General features: G+C 52.9%; 1 protein-coding gene across 2 annotated transcripts in view; it reads left to right on the forward strand.

Moving 5' to 3' along the window:
- Positions 1-19,271, forward strand: part of BTBD9 (BTB domain containing 9) — a 470,437-nt gene that overhangs the window by 445,494 nt on the left and 5,672 nt on the right. For both annotated transcript variants that reach the window (XM_037063262.1, XM_037063263.1), the window contains exon 10: positions 2,523-2,601. In XM_037063262.1, the coding sequence (XP_036919157.1) occupies positions 2,523-2,601 (79 nt within the window). The remainder of the gene's footprint in view (positions 1-2,522; positions 2,602-19,271) is intronic.

A 19,271-nucleotide genomic window follows, 5' to 3' on the forward strand; every position in this document is an offset into this window, starting at 1 on the left:
TTTTTATGGTTTGCGGGGTAGTGCCCACAGCAGAGACCGTGTGTGTCCTTTGACACCCACGGCTCCTGTCCGGACACTTCCTCTCAGCACCCAGGCCCCCTCTGACCTGAGTGGGTGCCATGCCCCTGATGCTGCCTTGCCTACCACAAAGAGATCGGAGTAATTGTGGGTAGGAGTGCTTCTACAGCACCCAACAGCAATAGCATTCCAGTTTTTGAGCGGGCTGAGCGATGGTGTCGGTGCCCCTGCCCTGCGAGAAAGCTCGGCCGCGGCCGCCTCCTTCGAGGATGCACAGTGATCGAAAACGTGGCTCGGACATGAGGGTGACAGTGACGCTCCAGTGCCACCTTTCCCGTCCAGCAGCATGCAAGGTCGTTTTGAAGCAGTTGAAGGGAAATGGAATCTGATATTTGGGGAGGGAGAGATGCGCATTACCTCATTCTACCTACCTCCTCCTTTCCTACTGGTACCTTGGCCTTAGGTTTGGTATCCAGTTTTAGTGAAAATGAAATCATCTATTCAACTCTCAGGCTGTGTTAGTGAAAATGAACTCTAACGTGATTAGATATTAATGTAATGTAATGGAGGATCGGTATTCAGTTGAAGCCTTTGGAACTTATTACTCCACAGGTGCTCTCTCCTGCTCAGGTCGCTGCCCTGTCTCCCCAGCAAAGCCCCCAGTCCCCCACCCCAGCCCACTGCAGAAGCCTGGGGTCCCATATGTCGGGCAAGAGAACAGCAGCCAGTGAGAGGAAGGCAGCCCGAATGAGACCTGACTTGGCTCCCTGGGCTTCTGCCTCTTCCTTGTGGGAGGGGTTGGGTCCCCGGAGGCTGAGGGTCCTGCCTGCACTTTCAGAGCCGCCAGCATGTTGTGAGGACCCTGAGCTCATAAGTGTCAAGTTTTACCTTTACCTCCAGAAGCACTTGAAGATTTTTTTGATGGGCCTGGGGATAGAAAGCTAAGAGCAAAACCTTTACCCCTTCACTCCCACCCTTCTCCACCCCTGTTTCCGATACCTAGGGGAGTGGTCTGAGAAGCAGGGACATGATGGGACCTGATGCCCTGTGCAGTGTGCACCCCTTGCGCTCCCAGCCCTGTTAGAAGGACATGAGTCTGTCATGAGTTACATGGCTTGTCTAGGAAGTGACAGCTAGGCCCGAGTCGAAGCCCCACAGGGCCTGCCTGGCCCACAGGCCACAACCTACCCAGCAGGTTCCCCAAGGAGCCACGTGGGTTGGGAGGAAAACAGCCCCCCCGCCAAGGAAACTGGCCAGGGATGAGAGCTCGGGGGTGGTCAGATGGCATCAGCTTCACGTGTGAGTAATAGCGTTTTTACAAGGAGAGTGATTTTTCTTGTGCTGTTTCCAGAAAACTGCTTTCAGAGGCACACCCTCCGCACACAGGACGGTAATGACTTTTTAACGACCCCGAGGGGCCGGGTGTCCAGGCAGCAGTGGTTCAGTCTCAGTGGGCGGCTCACAGTGAGAGACTGATGGAACACCTGAAACCAAAGAGGGAAAAACAAACCACAAATGCATATATTTTCTTTGGTAGCGTTACTTGGTAATTAGACAATTACAGGAAACAGCTTCCCAGCAGCTGGCATTTCCACTGTGTGCGCAGAGGAGGGATGGCAACAACTGCGAACTCCTCACATTCGTTACAGAAAATACTACTAGCGCTTACAGTTGGGGCGTCATGCGCTTCCCCAGTGCGTCCGGGGGAGCTGTGGGCGGTAAACTGCGAGCAGAGCTCCTCCTCTCGGGGCTTGTTTAAGGCTGGTCTTTAAGTGAACTGGCCTAGGCCCTGCTGATCCTGAGGAATTGCCTTTAAAATATTGGGGCTGCTTTGGGGCCTTACCCAGAGCCTGTGTGTCTTAAGAATAAATCACCTGGGGGTGCACTGGGGTCAAGAGGGAGGGGTGGGAAATGGCCTCATCCTCCCAGATGCCACCACTTGCAGGGCAGGGCCTGGGCGTGGTGGTCAGGCAGAAGAGCTGGGGTTTGCTCTTTGGTGAGTGACCCCACTTCTCTAACCGGAGTGTGGGACTCTGCAGCCCTCCCCACCCTGCCCACAGTCCTGCCCTGATTCGAAACTCCCCCTCCCCCCAGCCCTCCTGCGAAGCCTGCACCCTCTCCCATGTGGCCGTGCAGTCGGCAGCCCTCTGCGGTAGGCCCCATCTCGGAGGGCAAGGTGTGTCTTATGAACTCCCGCCGACCTCGATCTCTTTTCTGTTAGGCTGCACTCTGTTGTGATGGGAGCTTGGTCTGTACTTGGTGCTTGGTTGAGGAAAGCTTTATAAGAAACCACATCACCTTCACAGAAGGGTAGAAGCACCTTCTGTAATGAGACTAGGCTCTCATTACTTGCTGCCCTCCTCAGCCACACATCGGGTGCTGCCTGCCCCGTCCCCACCCCTCCTACAGCATGGGCGCGGAGGGCAGAGGCCGCGTGGCCCTTCCCTGTGTGCTTGGTTACCTGTGCCGTCTAACCAGGCAAATGGCTGTGCTTCCTCTCACAGGTCCTGGCAATCAGTAACTTTTGAAAGACAGCCTGCCTCCTTCATTCGAATTGTTGGAACACACAACACAGCAAATGAGGTAAGGGTCTCGTTTCTCAGAAGATACTATGATATTTTGTGATGCACAGGTAAATGCTACACCCCGAGTTAAGTGGAACCGTTTGTCCCACCCACTCATGGCCTGTTGTCGACACAGCTTGGGACAGGAGAAAGCCCAACTCTCACACAGTGGGGATATCATCATCATTTCTGAGTGTGTCTTCACTGGCAAGTGAAAGCCAGCTCCTGTGGCTTTGCTTACTCCTCCTGCCTCTGTGGAACTGGCACCACAGGGACCCCGAGGGGCCAAGTGCCCTGTTGTTGGGAACCACTCTGCCTGGTTTCAGGAACTGTAACTGCCCCCCATGGCTAAGACTGAGTGAGCGAACTCCAGAGTGCGAGCCACTGAGGAGACAAAGCTTGTCTCTGCTTCATCCCCTGCCCCCAGCGCTTAGTCAGTTAGTCAGAGACTGTACGACTCCTCAGAGGAGGGGCAATCTAAGCCAGACACGATCACTTGGGAGGCCATCATGGAAGGACTCAGGGCCGCCACAAAGAGGGACTGATGGACCCTTGCTCGCTGGCTATTCCGACAGAGCCCGAGTCCCCATGTCCTCTGGGAGAAGCGCTTCCTGGCTCTAATCCACTTACGCCTGAAAACCTGTGATGGGGGAGGATGTGCAGCCCCTTGCCCAGCTAGAGTAGGATCTGGGGTGATCGAGCAAAAGAAAGAATTCCTAAAAGTCCTGTGAAGCCTGCTTTCCTAAGAGTGTTTTCATTCATATGTTAAGAATCTGAGCAGGAAATGAGTATGTCTCCCAAAGTTTCCGCAACCTCCCTTCCTGACAGACACTGACTCAGACTAAGCCCTCAGATTTCTTTGAAATGTTATCTACTGTTTGATCCTTGCCGCCTGTATTCCTGTGTATTTCAACCCAGTAAAAGCCGTTGAGGAAGGGGCTCCTGGCCTTTCTCCTTGGAGAGATTGGCCACCTCTCCTTCCCAGGTAGATCATGTTTTGGTGGTGGTACTTTCATCTGTCTGGACGGGGGAGCTTTGTGGGCACAGTTGCCCCCACACCCTGTCCTCAGAGTCCTCCGTCCTCCCAGAGGTCGCTTGGCCCTCTGAGGTGGCATTGAAGGAGCCCCAGCGCCACGGGGGCAGTCGTAGCGCACAGTTGCTGGTTTGCTGTCTGTCCACTCGGTCCTGTGCAGGCTGCACAGAAGTGTTTCTGATGGAGCCCCTCCCTCCAGGCCTGTTCCTCCCCTGACCCCACACTGGGCTCCCAGGGACGGGCAGTCATTCCAGCGGACCATGCTATTTGTAGGCGTTCCTTCACCTTTGGGTTTAATGAGGGAAGAGTGGGTAGGTTGTTTTCCCTCATTTTTGGCGCCCGAGGTCAGGGTGGCAGTCCAGTGAGATGCCTGGCCCTCAAACACGGCTGTGTTGTTTTGTCTGAAATGGAATTGGCTCAGCCAAAGGGCACTGGGCTCCTCTGCACTGGGAAAGAGGAGACAGCGCCTACGGGGCTTGCAGAAACCCAGACACTGAGTGTGAGGGAGGGCGCCAGCAGCGACTGCACCAGCACGGCAAACGCAAACCAGGACGGAGCTGGGCAGGCCTGGGCTTCTGTCCCACAACGGTGTGGAGTCCCGTCGGGCTCACTGAGGCCCCTCAGGGTTCACTCGCACAATTTCAGGTGAGAATAGCATCTGCTTTGATTTTGAGTTTAAAGTAATCAATTCATAGTTCATTCTTAAGTCAGAGAAGGCTGGTGTCTAGCGGATTGCCACACTGTCAACTTAGTCTGCTCATCACTTACTTGCTTCTGTACAGCCATGTGTTCAGTGTGCACCTCTGAAGGGCCACTGGTTAAAGACAAGAATCAGGAGGAACAGTACGGTTGACACTTCAGTGGTAAGGGAAAGGCATACAAATAATAACAGTTCGGTGATTTCGCTTTAATGTGGTCTCTCTCAGACCTGTATGGACCAGCCTCCTGGGCAGGCAACCAGGGCACCTGCGTGGGGTCCACGCCCAGAAGGGCCCGTGCTGGAGATGGAATGCACTGCACACCATCTTGAAATTCTTAGCAATTGTACTTTTGATGTTTTTGTTTATGATGCAAACCCAGTGGGACAATGAAACACCTACCAGGATCTTGGAGCCTCACTCTCAGACCTGCCTCCATCCCCTGATGCCTTCCCAGGACAGGTTCTCAGCCACCCACTCTCAGACCCTCAGTGCCTCCCCCTCCTCAGCCTGCCTCACAGTCACCACCTCCCTCCACTGCAATGGGAACTGGCACGTTTGCAGGGGGTCAGGTCCAGGTGGGAAGCCTGCATGCACGCAGTCACCGGGCATGGCCCCGGCACCTGTGTCTGCCCTGGCCAAAGGGCTCCTTGTGCCAAGAGCGACACAGTAATAGCAAATGCAAACTCTGTGATAGGTCAAGAGAAAGACTGGAAAAGGCTTTTTGAGTACGAGGTTTCTGCATATTGTTACATAGCTGGTCTGAGATTTATATGTTGTGTTTGTCAAATCAGAATCTCCAGAGCACATCAAGGGTTTCTCTGGTACTTCAAAAGCATTTTAAAAAGTGAGAATATTGTGATATTTTATATTCATTTTGCCTTTTTAGTTTTTAGAATAAAAATGATACACCCCCACAATGTGTCTCTTGCAGAGAACTTGTAAATAGAAGCCTGAAACGATTCTCTTATCTCTTTAAATCAAAACACACCTGAAAATTATAAAAGTAAACCAGCTGATGATTTTTTAGGCACAAAATTAAAGAATTCTAAATAGGAGTTCATAAGTGCTTTTTTGATGACGTAACAAAATTTAAATCTACATTGTAATACATATAGGATCCCCATATTTTTTAAAATTCTGACAGTAAATGCCAGTCTTTTTTACCGCTTAAATTTATGTTAGCTAAAATGAAATACTTTTTATTTGCAGTCACTTGTTTCTTACATAAAACATAAAATAGACTAGATTTTTCTTTAATTCCTAAGAGGGGCTTTGCAACTATGTGTCACAACAGAAGAAACCCATAAGTCAGAGGAGGCTGAGCAGCCGTGCAGTGAGTCTCGGGGTCCCCGCCCCACCCTCAGTGACCAGAGGGAGAATGACTCCCCACCGCCCGGCTCTGAGGTGGGGGCGTGCGGCCTTCTCTCCCTGATGCCTCCCGAAGCTGTCTGTGCGAGGGGCCCGTCCACTTCAGACCAGCCAGTTTCAATGTGCTGGCCACTGTGATCTGTCACATTGGCCAACCAGCAACTTGATCAGCTGCCTTAGTGACTCAGTTATTGATCGGGAAAATAGGTTTCAGTGTAGTGATGCCCACTGGGAAACATCTTAAGTCATTAAATAAATAGTGGCTGATCCTGGATCATAAGGCAAGATCCACAAAACATCGTTCTCAGAGGACACAAGAGATCCCAAAAGCCCTGGCTGGTAGCTCAGTTAGAGCGCCATCCCCATAAACAAGGTTGTAGGTTCGACCCCAGCGGGGCACATGCAAGAATCAACCAATGAGTGCACAAATGAGCAGAACAACGAGTCGAGGTTTCTCTCTCTCTCTCCCCCCGTTTCTCTCTCTCTCCCTCCCTCTCCCAAACCAATAACAAAAGGCACAGTAAGTTAAATTTCACTGGGCGTCCAGCATGCAGCAAACTGTCACAGAGAGTGTTCTTTACTGCAGCATGACTGGGTTCTGGGACATCATTTGGAAGAAGTAACATCACCTATCTCAGGCATAGCAGGAATGTGGTCAGTAGTCAGTGTGGCAAAGAGATGTGAGGAGCAGGGGCTGTTTTAAGGGAAGGGGGCAACTTGGGCAGCAGAGGCAGCCCTAGAGGAGCACCCAGGTGGCACAGACAGCCAGAAAGGAGGCTGGGGCAGAATCGGGGAACCAGGATGGCCTGGGCTCCAGGACGTGCCTGATCCAGAGTCCCATAGGCACAAGAGCCATACCACCCGATTGTTGGAGAACCTTCGTCACTGTGGAGGGCATGTAGAGGGGAGGCAGGGTTTCCTCAGGGTGTCACTGCTCGTTTGCCAAGCGGCATCAGTGGCCTCCCCTTAGTCAGAGGCAGAGCCCGTTTCCATGTGGACACTGCATGTTCAGCAGCCCGAAGACTTGGGGCTGGTCTCAGGAGCATAGCTGGTCCTGGTGTTTGGCATGGATGCGAAGCTCGTCTGTGTGACAACAGAGAGAAATATGGCTGAATAACCTGCCACATCTCCCGGTAAGCCTGTTTTCTACAGGTGCTGCCCCATCCAGAGAGGGAGGGTGTGAGCAGGGGATGGTGGGGAGTGTGCAGTGTGGTGGCTCCTGGGAGTTGAGGAGCATTCAGAAGAGATGGAGCTGGGCTGTTCTGGCAAAAGGCCTGCACGGTACCTGAGCGGTCATTGCAACCAGCAGCTGTGTGAGGGTGGCAGTGGAAACTGCCCTGACTTTCCAGCATCTGGCTGCTATTGGAGTAGCAGAGGCCTCCCAAGCTAGAGCAGATACAGATTTCCTGCCCATTGCAGGTGTGTGTTTGTGTAGCTCCAGCCAGCCAGGCCTTCCTGCATGCAGGGCTCAGCATCTCTCTGCTGCATGCTAATTTCCCTCCTCCTCTGGATCGGGGCAGGAGCCAGCTCGCAGGTGATGCAGCCTGGGCAGTCTGCGGAGGCTCAGATTTCTTGATCCTCTGTTTTGGCATGCCTGTGATTTCCCGTGGCATTTCATCCCTCTCCTCTGGGAAGTGTGTGTCTGCTGCGGGCATCTGCCTCTCATCTTCCTTTGTGAGCACTGCAGCAGCGAATCTGTTTAATGTTTCCGCTACCTTTATGACTTCTGGCAGAAATTCCCTGATGCTTGCCTCTTAAAGATGGGTGCCCCTTCCTCCATGACCTCCTGCTCCAGCATACTCGGTGTCCTCCTTGTCCTTTGCCCTAACTTGGAACAGTTCCCTTTCATCCCTGTGTGCATGTGCATGTGTGGTGCCTTGCTCTGTTCTGCGCGCCCCCGTGCTTGGCATACTTTTCACATGTTTCATGTTTCTCTCCTGCACTCTCAGATGCCTTTTTGCACATCCTGTGTGCCCACTCACGAGGGCTCTTCTGTTATCTGCCACACTTAGCAGTGGATGGCAGACACATGCCAGTTCCACCACAGCCCCTCGCCCTGCTGTCCTTCAGTTGTTCTCACTCACGTGCTTCTCCCCAGTGCCTGAGCCAGGAAGATCCATCATGGCTCCTTCCGCAGTCTCTCCACGTGGTGTCTGGGCCCCCCTGCCTCAACTGATGATGGGCTCTGAGCTCCGAAGGAGGCATTTCTGCCCATTTTCTCCTGTCAGGAAAAGGTTAGAAACTGGGCCTTGTCAACAACACCACTAATGTCACTGGATCTGAAGTTTCAGCTGCAGTGACCATTACAGAGCCACGCTGGTTCTGATACCACACCACTCACAGACCCTTCATTTCATCTCACTAATTACCATGGCAAATCGACCAAGGCCACTCCTGTGTCCTTAAAGGGAGCAGGCCGGACCCACCTGAGGCCTAACTGTGGAGGCCTATGAAAATCGGTCAGTGTAGCAAAAGAAATAGAAGTTATGCTTGTTTTGTGTGTGTGTGTGTGTGTGTGTCTTTTATGAAAAGCTGGGTTTGAGAGCAAGTTTTGGTGTGATTTTTTTTATTAGGCATTGAGCTCACGGCGTAGACAGCCCCGAAGGTTAAAAAGGGCTGTAGGAAAACTAGCGCGGCAGTACAGAAAGACTGGGCTCCTGCCCTCGAGAAGCTGCGTGAAAGCCTTTGCCGAGTCAATAACAAAGCCGAGGATTGTATTGATAGTCTGTAGCCAGCTCTCAGGGTTCCATTTACTTATTGAATTTATGTAGCTGAGGAGAGAGGCCGTGTGGTGTTTATCTTTCTATCCCTGGCACCCAGCATGGTCCTGGCGCATGTGCGTACAGAGCACCTGCTGGCTGCATGAGCGAGTGGGTCATTCAGTCTGTCCATCCGTCTCTGCCTCTCCCCGTCAGTCAGCCAGATACAGGAAAAGATTTAGTAATTCGATTTGTCATCGTTCCAAGGCAGAGTTTCTGTACTCACACTGAGGAGTTTCTTAAACCGGAAATTTTTGTAAATGGAAAAATATGCATGCTAAATACCTCAGCACCTCCTACTTTAGGAGATAATAATAAATTATAATAACTAATATTTACTGAGCACTTACTATGTGCCAGGCCCTACTTCAAGCCCTTTATATTTATCACACTGTGTAAGCCTCATGTGAAGTATTCTCACTGCGTTTTAAAAATGAGGAAGCTCAGCACTGGTGAAGCTGAGGCACCACAGGCAGTTCCCATCAGCACCGCGGCCGCGTGAACAGGCACAGTCACTTGGGAGAGCAGTTTTCTGCCAAAGTCAAGTATGTGCAACCCGCCCTACGACTAAGCATGTCCACAGTTTTGTATAATCTCTACTGAAACTCCTTTACAAGTTCGGGATTCAGGAACAGGATGCTCCCAGAAGCACTATCCATACCAGACCTACTGGGCTCCCACCCGATGGTGCAGCTTCCAGAGAAAGGACAAGCAAGGTGCACCATGTGGTCCAAGAGGGCCACCATCCATGTGAAGGGAAGAAGCCAGACAAATACAAAAAAATGTATGTAGTAGGATTATATTCATACAAATGTCAAAAACAGGCAAAACTAAGCTATAACATTTAAGATACATATACAGGTGGTGAAAGCTTTTTTTAAAGCAAAGGAATGATTCTTATTAAAGCCAGAATTGTGGTTTCCTCAGGTGGGCTGGCTTAAATCAGGAAGGGCCATGTGGAGGGACCAGGGCCCCAGCTGTGTTGCTGGTTCTTGACCCAAATGGGGTTTACATGCTGTTGTACAGCAGTTACATGCTGTACACACAGTAGGCATTTCATGCATTTTTAGTGCATGGTTTTCATGAGAAATGTTTAGCTTTCGACAAAATGGGAAAATTGATGAGGAAACTGAAGCTAAGCTGTGTTAAGTGATCGGCACAAGTCTCCCCACCCCCTGTGAGTGGTGGGCAGAGCCAGGATTTGAACCCTGCCCCTATGGCGCTCATGACCCAGGCTGCTCTGTCTCCCAAAAAGGCATACTAAATAGCAAGGCGGCACAAACGAGCCCAGTTCTGCTGTGGCCACATTACCGAGTCAGAGCTTGGTGAGCAAGTGGCCCCTGTGGCAGGCTTATGCCCAGCCCGAGCTACATCTAGGACAAACCGAGGCAGGCCCTTCATCGTGGGGATCGCAGGTCTACTGCCGCGAGAAATCAACTTGTGTGAAGAGGACCTTAACTCCAGTGACGGTGTGAACGGCAGTCAGTGTCCCAGACCAAAGCACAGTGCAGTGTGTTTGCAGCAGAGGCTGGTGTGGATGGGCGTGGGCCAGGTACTGGGGAGGGGCTTTCCTCGTCTATAACGGGGGTCCAGGGAGTCCGGCACTTGGGAACTGGGGGGCCATGAATGAGCTGTTGCGTAGGGTTTGGGAGAGTGGGAGGGTGGCAGACCCTCCCTCCTTGTTGGATGCTCTGCCCATGGGCCTGCTGCAGGAGGCTCCACGCAAACCCAGCGGCACCAGCAGATCTGAAAGCCCAGAAGCAGCTGCTGGAGCTGCCCTCCAGGACCACTCAGTGGGGCCTGCGGCCAGGCAGTTTATTTACAGGCTCTGTCAGGCCAGCAAGTGGCTGTGGGCCCCCAGTGCCATCCCCATCCCATAGCAGCACGTGGCTCAGTGGGAAAACAAACAAACAAACAGGGATATGGACTCTGCTTCTAAATAAAAACAACCCAACTTCCTTCCTGGGTTGGTAATCAGTACTTATCAGACCCCAGCCACTAGGTCTGATCACATCTCTCAGCTCCCAGAGGGTGTCCCCCGTAGCGTCTCCAGAGGAAGCCCTCTAAGCCCTGAAGATGCACCTCCGTCCTGTGTTGGCTCCCAAGGTCAGAATTCCCAGTCAGTCAGCACCAGGACTGGCCTCAGGGGCAGAGACTGAGAGAGCTCACGAACAGGCGAGTCCTTCCCTCTGTGAGATCAGGACCTGCAGAGAGAGACACAGTTCCAGCCCTCAGACTCCTTCTTTAGCCAGGAGAGAGAACCCGGTGTCCAAAGGTTGCCTGTGGCAGTGATGGGGAAGGGGCACTCTCAGATAAAACCTGCTCGGAGTAGAAACAACTGAAACCAGGTTTGAGACGACGCCTGGGTGCCCTGTGCTGTGTACAGTGGTGGAGGTGGCATTGGCAGGGGCAGAACTGGGTGTGGGCCAGAGAGAGGGTGAGCACTGGGGCGGCAGGTCCGAGGGCAGGTGGGCCAGCCCGCCCCGGTGAGTTTGCTGACAGTCCTAGCAGGAGGCTTTGCCTGGACCCCCCTGCAGTGCACTTATCGAGGGCAGAGACGGTGGGATGGCATCCTGTGTCCAGCACACAATGGCCTCCCCCAGTAAGTCAGACAGGGCCAGAGTTTGGGTGCAGGGTTCTGAGGGAAATCAGCTGTCAGAACTCACTTGTGACCACCTGGATCTGAGGAACAAGGGAGTAGAGATCATACCATGGCTGCCGTCCCCTGACCTTGGGGAATGGTAGGGCTGTGCTGGCTATGAGGCAGTCTGGAAGCATTTATTGCAAAAATAAGTAGTGAGGGGTGGTTAAAGGTGAGCCATCCAAACAAAAATGTGAATTTAAGGACTCTGTGTGCAGATAATGGTCCAGGTCAGCTGCCTCTGTAGAGTCAGGCTAAGAAGAAAGGATCTGGAAGTAAGCCTGAGAAACAGCCATGATGCACAGGGCAGGGAGGTGGGGAGGAGCCGAGGAGGACAGACGAGTGCGTACAGACCTCAGTGCTGGGGCGCCTCACCCCAGCCTGCTGCTGTGGTCCCGGCTCTCAGGACACTTGTATTTAAAATGAGAGTGAACTACGTCTTAAAGGTTCCTTTCCAGTGAGACAGAAAAAAGGCAGAAAAATGTTTAATTTGTGGCATAATTATAAAAGATCCTTTTGTAGGCATCTTTATACTTAAATGTCTATTATCAAAGATTTTGTCAGGAAAAGAGAGGGACAGGACACAACAGCGAGTATGTGTCATTGTTCTGAACACTCCACAGTCCTCTTAGGCCTCGTGTACTGGAGCAGCAGTGATTCTGCATCAAACAGCTGGCTGCGGAGAAAGTGCTGCAACCTGAGCAGGTGCCGGGAGCCTCTGAGCAGTGAGAGGGACGGAGACATCAGCCTTGGGGATAACTCAAACAGGGTCCCGCTGCCGAGACCTCCATGCGGCTGGAGCATGTCACCAGCCCAAGTGAGCAGCTGCCCAGGACAGCCTCCCCGGGCGCCTGGGGCCCCAGCCAGGCTCCCCTGGTGCCTGTCCAGCAGGGACGGGGCCTTCGTAAGGCCACACCCACCAAATGTGCCTGGAACTAGAACATTTCCTTGTTTTTGTTTTTCAAAAATAAAAAGATATTGTCTATCACTTTGGGGCCCAATTAATTGAGGGAGCGAATCGCTTTCACTGGAACTCTGGACTGTGCATGCGTCAAAAACAATCCGGAGTTCTGGGGCTGCCTGGGGGAGTAGTACTGGAAAAGCTTTTTTTCCAGAACCTTCCAAGAAACGAAGTTGCAGTTATTTGTGGGTGCCCTGGCCTATGTGAATATGGGTAAGAAAGTTAACACACTGTTGTCACATGTAAGCAGTGTCACCAAGACACTGTTAGGGATGAGTGCTATTCCTAACAGTGCAAAACTGTTTGGGCTTCCTGTCACCCCCAGCAAAACTGACAGGTGCTGCTCACAATCTAAAATGAAAACAGTGTTGTGGGTTGTTCAGATGTCCATAGATAAAACTTGGTTTATAGAAAGGGATATTTTGTTGGAAACGCTTGGCCTTCATTTTCAAAGGGACAAAAGTAAAACTTCCTGCAGTCTGTGGGGCCCGTGCTCCTGACAGAAGTGTGAGAAAGGTTAGTACCACCGCACGGGATCGGTGTGTGTCGCTTGCGGAGTGGGTGTGTGGCGGCACCGCCACACCAGGGGGTGGAAGAAACACGGGACGTCCTCAGGGCAGTGCCACTGAGATGCCTGGTCCTTGCGTCCAACTCATGGGCAAGCATCACTGAGGCGCAGGTATCATTGTAGAGACACATCCCCTTGTGACGTAGCTTGAAATCTTGGATCAGAAATCCTATTTGTATTGGTTGGCATGAAAACAGCCAGTAAAAATTACTCAAGAGAAACCAGAAAAGCAAGGTAGCAGAGTCATTGATCACCATTTATTAAATTTTCCCAATTTCTGCTGTAGTTCACAGCGGACTCAGGCCAGCGTGGAAAAATTAGGAGAGGCTTCTCTGCTTTAAAAAACCTTGAAGGCACATCAAACAAATAGTGCCTGGGGAATCCCTGTAACGGAAGGTGCAGACAGCCCCAGCAGAGGCATCGCCAACCCCTGAGAAGGGGCTGCTACACCCACGTGCATCCTTTCCTGGGCTCAGGGAGAAAAGAACGCCCCGGACTGTCTCAGGCACATTGGGAGTGATGGCTCCAGAGAGGAAAGGCAAAGCGATTCGAAACAGCAGCTTAAAAAAGGACACCGGATGGTGACTGGGGCTGTGGCAGATTCATACATAGGACTACATTCCAAATTAGCCAGCCCCTCCCGGGGGGACAGATCCAGAGGCCACTGAAGCTGGTTCCGCGAAGGTGCCCCTTTGTGAGCAGTGGCCATCAAACAGGCTGATGGGGTGCATGATTGCCAAAAGGGGGAGGGAAAACGGTGCGGGGACCTTGGTAATGGTTTTGCATAAATCAGCAGGGCGACTCTGCCCTGTACGCCTCATTCCCTTTTGGTCACATCCTTTCCGAGTTGTACTGCAGTGTTGGGAAGGTTCAGAGGAAAGACACTGAATCACAAAAGCTTCTGAGGAAAGAGAAACTCAGGCCTTGGCTGTTCCACCTAGAGGGAGGCCTACAGGTGTATGGTAAGAAGGGGAGCTTGGGGTCTGCATTTCTAGATGCCCCCCAATGCCTGTGGTGGTGACAACTCCTCCAAGAATCAGCTGCTCCTCCAGCTTCCTGCAAAAAGAGCAGAGGCACCCTCTCCCTTCATGCACCTCTTCTGGGGCACAGCCCCACCGCGTGGCCACTGGTGAAGGAACCAGCTTCCCTGGGATGGGCTTACTTTCTACCTTTGCTCCCAAGAACATTTTCAAGACCAATTGCAGGCCCCTCTCTGAGTGCCCATTAGCAATGGGTGCACGTCTGAAGGTGCCCGGCAGCCTGAGGGAAGGAACTCTAGCCTTGCACGAGATGATGATGGTGAGGTTACCTGGCCAGTGTTGGCTTTGCACTGGTGCTGTGTCAGGTGCAAGGCTGGTGGGCTGGATCGTCAACGGAGATGACTGAGCCAGCACACTGTTCTGTGGAGGGTGTGCAGGGCCGGTGGGGGCAGGCTGCAGGAGCCCAGACCTTTATCCGGGAGTAGTCCCTTCTCTCCTCCACCCAGAGGGCCACTCCCCACCCCACCCCACCCCCTGCCCCCGTCTGCCTCCCTACTCCTCACTGCCTGGTTTACATGCCTCTTCCTCTCTGACCTCCCCCTTCCAAGCAAAATTAATTTCTAGGATTACCAAACACAATCCTATTATAATGCTGTTGGAATTTTCTGTGTGAGGCAGGCATTCAGACACAGAGAGAGCATGGGCTTGGGAAGTGCTCGGCCCAGAGCTCGAATCCCAGGAACTGCCATCTCCCCTGCTGGGCGGGGGTGTGTGGGGGGTGGTGCCGGGCCTGGTCAGAGTTCCTGAACAGTGAGGTCGTGGAGTTTCACAAACAAAACCAGAGAAAGGCTCTGAAGAGGAGAACGAATCCTCAGTGGCTGGCTGAGCGCGGAACCCCCTAGGGGCCCCGCGGCTGTGAGCTTCGCCTCTTGGCCTCTCGGGGGCACTGCAGCCTGCCAGCACCTTCTCCCGGAGAATCTGGAGTCACCACGGGCCTGTTCTTTCCCGTCTGTCTCACTGAGTCTGTTCTCAAGTTGTGTTATTCTGCATTTAACAATGAGTCTTTCCTGTTTATCCCAAATTGCCAAATTCTGCATCAGGGGATTTCAAGTATTCACCTAAAAATAAAAGGCCTTTCAAAGTGAAAGGCAACAGGCATTTATTTGAAATCAAAGAATAGCTAATAGGGAAGCATTGCTTCAGGCAGAAAACCAATAATGTTCCAATTAGGAGACACAGGCAAAGGCGTCTGTGAGAAAGGGAGGGGACAGTCACGTTAACCGAAGGGAGGCGTTTCCGTCAGTGCAGATGCCATAGGGACGCTATGTAATTTAATCAGTTTTTAAATTTTCAGGCCTGTGGTCTTAAGTCTGGTAGTCATATTGTCTGCTTTCTTGTTATCCTTGCAAACAGTTCTTCTGGGCACAATGCTGCATAAGGCCCAGTGAAGAGGTTATTTTGCCCTGTTTTAAAATCTCAGACATTTGAGGCATGAGACGTGCCGGGCACACCCTCTGGGCCATGACTCCGGCTCCATTCTGAAGTGGCTCGGTTTATATTATTACGCTTTTTACATGAGATTTAAGTGTTTGTCGTTATCTGCTTTCTTTCTTTGGACACTTATAGTATTCTCACCATATGTAAGTATTCCTTTCATACTATTTTAAATTGAAGGAATATTCTTTGGTAAGAGTTTTCTCCCTCCAGAAGACCCAGCTCCCTGCCCAGACCCGGCCGGGTCCTCCTTGTTGTCCCCATGGCCTGGCCTGTGGCCTTTTGCCTCTGCTGCCCCTGCTCCCACCTGCCCCACACCTCCTACTTTGTCATCACCCTCGCCTCGAGGACCTACAGTGGCCTCCCCTCTCCTTCTGCATGCAGGCTCCCTCCACTGACCTTCCCGACGCAGCTCGGACGCCCTTCTCCACCTCGGGGCAGCTCCGCACAGGCCCAGAGCTCCTTGCCTGTGACCTGCTGCTCTGCTGTCCGCACCGGGCGGTGCACCCTGGAGCCAGGACCTCCACGGGGAGCACGAGGGAGGCGCCTCCCCCGTGTGCGTGGAACGAGTGAATGAATGCACTCAGACATCCTGACCTGAACCCCGTTCACACTTCAGCTCCTTGGACCACGCCTGCTGCACGCGTCACTCTCATTCTGGCCTCTGTGCCTGGCATGTGGAGGCACTGGCCCGCCTGCCCTTAGCCTGCTCACCCGGATGCCCGCTATACTCTCTACCTCTGTGACTTAGCAAAAAATAATGGTCTCCTGTGTGTTGCCTTTGAATCTGGCAGAGCCTGCTTGGCCCTCTGCAAATGCTCAGAGAGCCCACATTCAAGTTAGCTGGTCCTCCAGTGATGCTCTTGGGGCTCCAGGTCAGTCTGAAGCATGGCTCCGAGACGGCCTCGGTCCTCAGGTCTGCTCGTCACTCCCTGGTCACAGCGCACCCACTCAGAGTCCCCAGGGAGCCTCGCCAGGCAGGGAGCAGTGGGGCTTCCAAGGGTCTCTAGTTCCCCCACCTCGGGTAGAAGGGTCTGCCATGAGCCCTGCAGTGTAGGGGAGGATGGTCATGACTTCTGGAGAAGTATGCAGACAAGAAAACCAAAACAGCCAGTGGGGATCTGCCATTGGTATTGTTCAGTGTGTTGGAAATAGCAGCCTTTTGCACTGTTAGTTTGAAACAGGTTAGTTACATGGGCTAGAGGCAGTTGCACAGTTACCACCACCAAGTTAGACAAGTGGGACTGACACCAGGAACGAGGCAGCAGGAGTCAGGCCAGCGAACCCTGGTTTGTTAAGTGCCCCCTGCAGACAGTGTCCTCCGAGGCTTTTCCCAGCTCTGTGCAGAGAGCAGAAGGCCACCCGCTCCTCCAGCAGCATCACTTTCGGGGACCTTTCTGAGGAACTAGCCATTAGTCAGTGCCAGGCCACACCGAGATCTTTTTTAACTTTATTTTTCAATCCTGGATTTTTATTGATTTGTTTATTCCTTTGCAAGACACTGAGCAGGAGAAAGGATGACCATGCATGGCCCTTGAGTCAGATGGGGGCCCCCAGACCAGCAGACAGAGGCAGGAGGGCAGGCTGGGCCTGGGGACGGGAGGCACCCAGAAGCCTCCCAGGGAGGGCTGGGAAGAGCCCACCTGGGAATCTAGAGGCTGAAGAGACGAAAGGAGAGAAAACCCATTGGCTACAAAAGGGGCAGCACTTGAGAAAGGTGACCAGGAGCAGGAGAGATGCAAGTCAGTGTGGGGGTTACATCAGCCTGGACCCTGGGAGGCAGCCTCCCAAGGTATCACCAGGCACACGAGCTCGAGGATTACACCAATAACTGATTAAAGAACGTGGTGGAGCAGGATGAGGAGCTCAGGAAGGTGCAGGAAAACGCAGCGCGTTCAGAGAAGCTGAAACACCAGTGCCGGGAGGAAGCACGGCTGGGCACACTGAGGAAGAGGACGGGCTGTGAGCCCGCTTACACGCAGCTCGGGGGGCAGCGAGAGGGTAGGGTGGGATGTGAGGAAGCAGAGCTGTGTTTGCAGGGAAGGCCCTGGCCACTCAGCAAGAACGTATCTGGGCGTGTCCACCCCCACCCCCCTGCCCACTGTCCCTGCCTGGAAGGGGGAGTGTTCATAAAGCAAGAGAGACTGTTGATAGCCTGCCAGGAGGGGTCTTGTCAACGCAGATTCTCACAGAAGGCAAAGCCAAGGGAGAAGGAGATTCATGTTGCCACTTAGGAGAAGATTTTCAGATTTACCCCGTGTGGCTTAGACCAGAACTGAGGGGTCGGAGAGTTTTTAAATCTCCATAAAAGGCCCTCCTGTCTGGCTGTTGACAGGTAAGCACCTGAAGGTGGCCCTGAAGAGGGCGATTTGATATAAAAGGAGGAGAGGGAGGAAAGAAAGGAAAGAGGAGAGCCAGGGCCAGCTTGGGCAGCTGCCACGTGGAGTCCCCAGGAAGGGACGGGATGAGGACAGCAAAAGCCTGAGCTCTGAGGAATCGGCTCACTCCGAGAGAGAACCGTTTCTGCCAAAATGAGAACAGACCAGAGGATGCACGCCTCACTCAGGCTTAATATTAGAGTTTGAAATGTGGAATTTGAAACAGTGGTAGATCAATGAGGAGCAGGGATATGGAAAAAGTAGTGATATATAGGAAGGTAAGCAGAGAACTTCTATTTTAAATATAATGTCATAGTTGATACTACATTTGTCCTCTTTGTGAACTTGATTCTTCCGTAGACGAGTGTGTGCGTGTGTGGTGCGTGTGTACCTGGTGTGTGTTTCTGTGCACTGTGCGTGTGCCGTGTGTGTGCGTATCCTCGTCCAGGCTATAGAAGATGCAGGGCTCCAGGTAAAAGTGGCAGCCCCTCGGCCCCCGTCTCTCTGCTGCACCCTTGCTTCCTGAGCCCCCTACCTTCTCCTCTGCCTGCTCCTCCCTTCAGGGGACAGTCCCGCCCACATCCAGGGTGCCCATGCCTTCTCCCCTAAAGATGGCTCTTACCCAGGAGTGGACTCAGCAAACATGGGCAGATCCAAAGCTCAGGGTCTCTCCAGCCAGCAGGCCCCTGGGAGGGAAAGGGCGGACCACCCTGTGCCCCACCCCCCCCAGGGAAGCACAAGGAAGCATTCCCCGTGAGCACTGCGTGGCCAAGGGAGGGCTACAGTGTGTCCCACCCTCGTGGGCTCAGAGTGTGGCCATATCTCTGTCACATGGCCTCCTTTCATGCTGGCCACACTGGCTTCAGGCAGCCCCCAGCCCCTCACAAGCGTATCAGTACAAACCAGTCACTCACATACAGTTTAGCCTTAGCATTTTCAAGCTTAGCATTTGACAGCTTTACATCCTCTTACTTATCCAGGGCCTTTGGCTAGTGTGGGAGGAGCCTGGGGGTCAAAGACAGAAAGCCTTGAGGTACCATAGCACCATGTGGAGAACCTGGGCCCCACCAGGCATTTCTCCAGGAAGCCTTGGTTCTAGGGCTGGTCTTCTCCCCGGTCCCACAGGCCCAGTCTCTGGTGGCTGTGCAGCTCCCCCCGCCTGGTCCTCCTCACATCATTGGCCCAGCACACCAGTTTCTGTAAGGCTCTCTTGGGCCCTCAGGACCTTCAGGGTCTGGAACTCACCCGTACATCTCATTCCAGCCCTGGCTGGTGTGGCTCAGTGGATTGCAAACCACAGGGTCACTGGTTCAGTTCTGAGTCAGGGCACATGCCTGTGTTGCAACCCCTGTCCCTAGTTAGGGGCCCACAAGAAGCAACCACAGATTGATGTTCCTCTCCCCCTTTCTGCCTCCATTCTCCTCTCTCTAAAAATAAATACGTAAAATCTTTTTAAAAACATCTCATTCCAGCTGAGGCCTCATCTGCTCCCTGCTGCCCCCTCACAGACCTTCACCTCTGCCTCTTGCTGGGGTCCTGAGGCCCCTCCTCCTCCCCCCTTAGCACCCCCAGTGAGCTGTGCCAGCCCGTCTTGACCTAAAGGTTGGGGCCTCTCAGATCGATCCCACTCCTCTGAACCTCATCTCTAACGAGCTGCCTCGGTCTGTCTGGGTTTCTATTTCAATACCTCATGGACCATAGTGGCCCAAGCGGATCTCCCTCCAGGCAGTGTCCTCCCAAATACCCAGGCACCACAACACCAGCAAACGCTCTTTGTGTCGGAACTGAAGCACAGGCCACCCAGCC

Source organism: Sturnira hondurensis, unplaced genomic scaffold (assembly GCF_014824575.4).
Source record: "Sturnira hondurensis isolate 20B ecotype Veracruz unplaced genomic scaffold, ASM1482457v3 Scaffold0014430, whole genome shotgun sequence".
Taxonomy (NCBI): domain Eukaryota; kingdom Metazoa; phylum Chordata; class Mammalia; order Chiroptera; family Phyllostomidae; genus Sturnira; species Sturnira hondurensis.